The sequence below is a fragment of the Anoplopoma fimbria genome, chromosome 15 (assembly GCF_027596085.1).
Source record: "Anoplopoma fimbria isolate UVic2021 breed Golden Eagle Sablefish chromosome 15, Afim_UVic_2022, whole genome shotgun sequence".
In the NCBI taxonomy this organism is placed as follows: domain Eukaryota; kingdom Metazoa; phylum Chordata; class Actinopteri; order Perciformes; family Anoplopomatidae; genus Anoplopoma; species Anoplopoma fimbria.
The window spans coordinates 8,413,259-8,420,372 of NC_072463.1; the positions used below are offsets into that span (position 1 = coordinate 8,413,259).

The 7,114-nt window shown below is 41.1% G+C and overlaps 1 protein-coding gene across 1 annotated transcript; it reads right to left on the bottom strand.

Annotated features, from left to right (window-relative positions):
• On the bottom strand, positions 1-6,974 carry LOC129103715 (endophilin-B1-like; the record flags this gene model as incomplete). The annotated part of the gene is made up of 10 exons (XM_054614303.1): positions 1-1,845; positions 2,866-2,966; positions 3,365-3,454; positions 3,804-3,827; positions 3,929-4,012; positions 4,158-4,250; positions 4,427-4,560; positions 4,673-4,801; positions 6,525-6,666; positions 6,780-6,974. Coding segments are annotated over 10 exons (1,239 nt in total), but the record flags the coding sequence as incomplete, so codon positions are not given.
• Positions 6,975-7,114: the final 140 nt, after the last annotated feature.

Sequence of the window (7,114 nt, forward strand, 5' to 3'; positions counted from 1 at the left end):
ATATTTATTTCCACCTCTTTACAGGAATCAAACCTTACACTGACATCAGGTCACTGGACAACATGTGACTGAATTACGACAGCATGGATGCGCAGTTTAAAGCTGGCAGCGAGGAGAATTGTGTGATTACATCAGATAGGGTCAGTACTAATTTGCGTGTTTCCATCCTGGGTCCCTCGAGTGGACCCACACCACGTTGGAGCGGGGCTGCCCTCACGAAGAAAATGAACAACATCTGGACTTGGAAACGTCTACCCATTTCACCTAGTGGGGGCTTTAATAGGGTAAAAGGGTAAAAGTGAGTATGTGATTTGACTGTGCAGGGGAAAACACCCAGTGCGTATATGACGAAACATACTTCATACCATGCTACAGCATAAAGGGTCCCGTTCAGCTTGGTGTTTTGGCACCTCGCTGGACTCCCAAACACATGCAAATAATATGTTTCATATGGAAAATGACCTCAACTTGCAGTAACGCAAGTAGAGAGGAGGAAGAGTTACACACACACACACACACACACACACACACACACACACACACACACACACACACACACACACACACACACACACACACACACACACACACACACACACACACACACACACACCTCTTTCAAGGGGTAACAGGTTTGGGTAAGCTGTAAACACAAGTGACATTGTGAGCATGGGTCACCGACAGACATGGACACAAACACACAGACATTCACACATGAATTGGTATTTTTCACACCAACAATAACACACACACACACACACGCATATACACTTGGCACAAAGCGTCATTAGTTCTCTCATTTAGCGCAACGTAAATAAAGATTTAGTTTCACAGAAAAACTACTCTTCACAATCACACATTGCAAATATAACAGTTTGTCCGGAAATATTACATCCATTGCCACAAGAGGGAACTGATACACAACAGTCATCATTTTCATACAACATGAATAATAAATGAGTACTGTTGAAAGGCTAAAATGATTGCGGCACTAAATCACTTTTGGAAAAATTAAGCACTTTTACAACCACTTTACGTTATCTTCCCTACTGGATTACTTACATTTTTTTATTTATTTTTACCAGACCACATGTTATTATGATTGTGTGTCTGTTCCTTTATACTTCTTGGATCTACAATGTCAATAACCACTGGTCTAAATCAGCTGAAGCAGCAATCAAACTCAGCTTGCATGATTTTGGCCAGCCGTCATATCCCACATTCATTTCTACTGAGCCACGTCCTGACTGGCTGTTGATGACTCCAGGACATCTTCTCCGTTAACCTCGCTTGTGGTTTCATTGTTTTTTTGTTGCTCAGCAGCCGTGCCATTGGTTGTCAAAGTCTCAATGACCATGTTATCGGTTGTTATGGTGTCACTAGCTACTGCATTTGCTGTCTGAGACTCGTTTCCACCGAGTTCAGAAGGTGGGGAAGTTGTTGTCGTCTGACTACCAGCTCCATTGGTTATTGCAGCAGTTGCTCCGTTGGTTTGTGTGCTGTCTGTTCTGCTGAGTGCTGATAACTGACCCGAATTTGATGTACAGACATGATCAAGTACTTGATTAACCACTGATGAGTAGCTGGTTGCTTGGCCATCAGAAAATAATGTTGTTGTTGTTGTTGTTGTTGTTATTTGGCTGTGTGTTTTTTTCAGTTGCCGTGGGTGGATTTGAATTCCATGAGTCCTGGTCGAAGTCTGGAATTTGATGGACGACTATGGGAATCGGGGTGACCTGATTTAACCCAACGGGCTCATTGGCTACATGGTTGCTTGTGGACGGCTGATTAACTTCAGTACTTATTGCTGACTGCCAGTTACTGGAGCAGAGGACTGCTGGAATGCTGCAAAGAGACAAAATCATAACCAAGTCATTACTAATATTTGCCTAAAATGTATTTTCAACAGTGTAGTGTTTTTTGTGAGACCAGACGTTCCTAGATTGTTGGCAAGCTGGGTCAGAGCTTTGGATAAAAGTTGATTGGATACCAAGTTGTAATACATTTTGAATTTTGTGTCTCCAGTATTGTGAGGAGGTGGCGCCAATTGGCAAATTTTTAACATTATGCCTTTAGAAATCTGGAGTTTGTACTGGTACTGTACTGGTATTTTTTTTGTCAAAGAATTAAGCTATGAACTTGCACTTTCTTTAGCTAATGTTAGCCAGCCACATCTCTGTTGAGATGTCCTTTAATTTAGAGATAAAACTGTTAAAAACATTGGTAAGAAATAATCCTTGTGAAGGTATAAAAGAAAATGACAAAATGAGTAATAGCAAATTGTACCGCCTCTCATCGCTGAATCGCTGTCATGACTAATGTTTATGCTCACTAATAAAACAGGCTAGATTACTAGTATGAATGTAAATCAATGAGACAAACTGCAGGCATTGTAGCATACAGTCAATATTTACCTAACTCTGACAGGCCAACCAGTTATAACCAGAGTTGGTTTGGTTGAGTAAGTTGCTTAAATTCATCATTATGTTTTATCCAGCATCTTTACAACACCTGCACACACATTCTCCCTTCATGCACCCCCACACACACTACTGACACATGGTTTACTTTGGGCATTCCAATTTGGACATTTTCGGTTTAACTTTAAACAGAGTTTCTTTTTTTTTTTACTTTGACATGGTGGGTCTCCCTTTTTGTTGTGGCCACTTGAGCCAGGTCATGCAAAATGGGGGCTTGTCCGAGAAGGTTAGTTTGTTTAAAAGTTTGTTAGTGATTTGGTCCAGCTGTGTGCTGGTTCGGCTGTGTTTTGTTACCAGACCTGCTTTGGTCTGTGAGACACCCCCGTGCATTATTTTATTTCTATAAAGATTTAGTCAGTTAGCGTTGTAAAGCCGGCATACAGACCTGGCCAGCTGCTTCTGAAGCTCCTGAGCATGTTGGTTGCACTGGTCAAAGTAACAGGCCTGACCTTCCACAAATTCAGTCAGGCTCCTCATGTGGTTGGTCTGAAAAAACAAAACAACATATAAGACACAAAAAACAAAAGACAGATGGAACAACATAAACAGCTTACATTTAAAAAAAAAAAGTAAAACTCTAAAATAATTTTAAAAAAAAAAGGGAAATCTTTTATTGATAAAATGTCATTTTTACAGATTGGATTCTGTCCATTTGAGAAAATACTGAATGACAAACTTCAGTTCATTAAATCAATTTTTGTTAAACAGTAAACAATATAGAGTTTTGCTGGGCATTGGATCTTTTAATGTGTGTGTCTGTGTTTACAGCTCATGTGACAACTGTTCCAAGGAAAGAAAACCAACCATCAATATTCTTTTGAGAGAGTTTGAGAGATACGACTGAATCTTATTATCTTTCTGTGTGTGTGTTTGTGTACACGTACGTGAGTGTTGCTGATTCCTTCCACAACTCGTCTTGTCATCTCTGACTGTCGTTCGAACAGACTCTGACAGATCCTCTGCTCCATCTCTGCCTGCGCACACACACACACGCACGCACACACACACACACACACACACACACACACACACACACACACACACACGCACACACACACACACACACACACACACACACACACACACACACACACACACACACACAAACTCATCTAATTATGTCCAGCTTTGGAGCAGAAAACAAATCCCAGAAGGGCGCAAGTCTGGATGAGCTTAACAATAGAAAGAAAACCATTACTGCAACGAACAGGGCCATAAGCTATTATATAACTGGAAGCAATGTTATAATTGTCTCCCTCTATTAAAGCATGACACATTTTTTGATCAGATCCTGTGTGCATTTAACAATAAGCATTAACTCACCTGAGCGATTTCCTGAGCCCACATCTGATTGGATGAGAGAGACAGAGGACAAGTGACTAAATCAATTATCAAACGGCAAGTTCTGTTGTGTCTGTCAATTTTAATGTTCCTCTAACGTCACTGACCTTCAGCCATTTAACACGCAGGAAGCTGAACATGTAGGAGACATGAGACAAGTAGTCGTTATCCAGCGGGTTCGCATTCAGGTTCTGACAAAGATAAAGCAGGAAGAAAAAAATAATATTTTGGATGTGTTTTTGGATTGATCCCCGTGTGATACATGTATCAAAGAAAACTGAAATGTATTTAAAAGCGACGTTTGTAAATAAGTAAAGGTCAGACATAGTGACTCACTCTGCCCTCTCTGTCGGCTTCATGTGCTTTTCTCAGTCGGGTTTTAGCTATGTCCAAGTCCAAACGCTTCTTTACCAACATCTTGTGCTCATCCTATGAACAAACAAACAACCAAACAAACAAACAAACAGCCTTATTAAGTAGACAAACAATTCATTAACTAAGCATGAACAAAAGAACAAAGAAAGACATTAGAGAAGCAGTTAATGGGAAATGTGACATGTTGTGCCACAGTGATGGCTGTGTCTTTGTGTTTTTGTGTGTGTTACCTGCATGGCTCTGTACTCCCCCTCAGTGAAACTCCTCAGAGGGGTGAGAAAGTGGATGTTAGTGCTTTGGACAAACTTCCTCTCTGCCTCGCCAAGCTGCTTCTGAGCCTCTCCACACCTGATCAGTGCAGTCCCTGAACACAAAATATACTCTCATTTAAGAAGAGTACACACTAAAATATTTTTTATGATGTAATGTGAATCATATTATATAGATCAACATTGCCCACATTAATGTATACTGACCATAGGGCGTGTTGGATCCCATCTCCAGCCCAGCCTGGGTCATTTGGTCTCCCAGTAGCTCATGTGCACGAGGCCGAGGGGGGACGCTCCAGTCCAGATGCTCATACAGCCGGTCCTCTAACCGTGCTCCTGTTCATCAGGGATCAGAAAGCTCAATTCAGTTTCAACGGTTATTCTTTAAAATATTTAGAATTTTTTTAAATATATTTTATATATGTGCAGGAAATGCTATTGGGCTAATACGAATGGCTTTGTAATGTGTGATGAGAACACAGTAAACATTAAAATGGGTGTCAAAATCAAGTGTCAGGATACTGCAAAGAACATTTAATAGTTGTTGATCTGGTATACAACTTTATAGCCATATATAAAACTTGTTATGTTGAACCCCAATAACCTGGTTGTTAGGATTATCTGTGGAACAAGTTGTTGTCCTTGACCATTCCCATAACAGAGGTAACGTCATGCCAGGAAATAAGAATAACATGTCTGGTAGAAGAACAAGATGTGTTGCCAAAAAAGGTTATCATGACATTTAAGAAAAAGGATTCAAGTGGAAAGCACGATGTGTTTTGTTATGGTCCACTTGACAAGATGTGATTGGCTGGTGTTATGACCACAAAAGTACATAAGATATGATGAAGGGACGAACGTGTTGAATTTTGTTGTAAGCTCGTCTGCAATAAAATATCCCAGCTGGTTGCAAACTCCAAGATCTGCGTCTCTTCATTGGTTTTCTGCCACAACATAGTCAAAGCACTCCATAAACATGCCGCTCAATAGGCTACCTAACCTCCTGCATGTATTTGACACTGTATTCTACTCAGACAAGCATTGAAAACTGATATCTTATAAAATATTGTGAAACAAAACAGAAGGCCGGTCCTTACAAACTGCTGCTTCTTGCCATTAGCCCATACCTAAATGTAAACAAAAGTGATTCTGCGGAGAGACTAAAAGCCCTCGTTCAATAGATGATCTGCAAAAACATCCTTCATGCTGAACAAACATATGACATTATTATTTCTGGCAGCTGAATGGTCCCTTTACCTTACAGACCACAACCACTTACAATTCCATTAGCTAGTGGAGGCAGTTTAAAGCAGAAGAATAATAATGCCTATTCATCTGAACATGTGAACTGAAGTCAAAGCAGACAGAAGAGCAGAGAGGAGATGTACAGTATCTATTGTAGGAGGACAAATAGAGATCAAATACTGGTTCCCAGAGGTAAACCATCATCCAGTGGTTTTATGTAGACCAGCTAGTGTGTACTTATGTCTTCAACTGGTTGTGGGGTGGTGAAAACATGAAGACGGTGTGCCTATCAGGACAAAATGTTTGGCCAGTTAATGATATACGTGCACAATCTGTCTTTGGTTTTTAATAAGTTCATATGTATATTCATTGAAGCATCCACAAACACTTTTAATTAGCATACATACAGTACCAGTCAAAAGTTTGGACACACCTTCTCATTCAATGGTTTTTCTTTATTTTTATTTGTTTCTACATTGTAGATTAATATTGAAGACATCCAAACTATGAAGGAACACATATGGAATTATGTGGTAAACAAACAAATGCTCAACAAACCAGAATATGTTTTATATTTTACATTCTTCAAAGTAGTTGAATGAGAAGGTGTGTCCAGACTTTTGACTGGTACTGTACATACTTGTATATAATGTCTCTACAGTACAAGAGTCTGTATGACGATATATCCCGGATGTAAGGTATGCCTGCAGTGAATATTGTATATTTGCTAGATGTCAGTGCAGTGGGTTTGATAACTTAAACATAACGCAATAAATAGGTCAATAACACCAATAAATCAATAAAACCGTCTCACCAGAATTGGGCTGCAGTAAAACCTCAGTCTGGGAGATGATCTGGTCTGTCCCGGCCTTGGTGGCGTCTGCCCGGGCAAAGAGCTCCTCCAGCCCGGGGTCCAAGTCCGTCTTCTCCGCCTGCCCGAGGCTCTCCTCCGTGTACTGCCGCGTCACAGACACACAGTGTATACGTCACACGTGACGTCATGAAGGCTGACACTAAACGTGACAGTTTATTAACAAGCGGTTAATCAACGGTTGGTTAACGTTATTACCTGAACCGCCCGGTTGATGAACTGACCGGCATCCACAGCCAGCCGCGTCAGATCCATGACAACGTCCCCGAAGGTCGCGCCCTGTTCTCCGGAGGTCCAACTGAAACCTAACGGTCCGGCAGCGGTCCGCCTACCGTTGGCTATAAAAAAGACCAACCGCCACGGGCAGCTGGCCGCGTCATGGCCTCTCGACGGTTAGGCACCACCGCCAAAGACGACGCAAGCGCGAGCACCTGCGCGTGTTGTTGTCAGTTTGTCCTCAAGCCATAATGAGTGCTTCCTTTTTTTAAAAAAAATTAAATATTTTTTTGCTGTAAAAGCCAACCGTCAGTAAC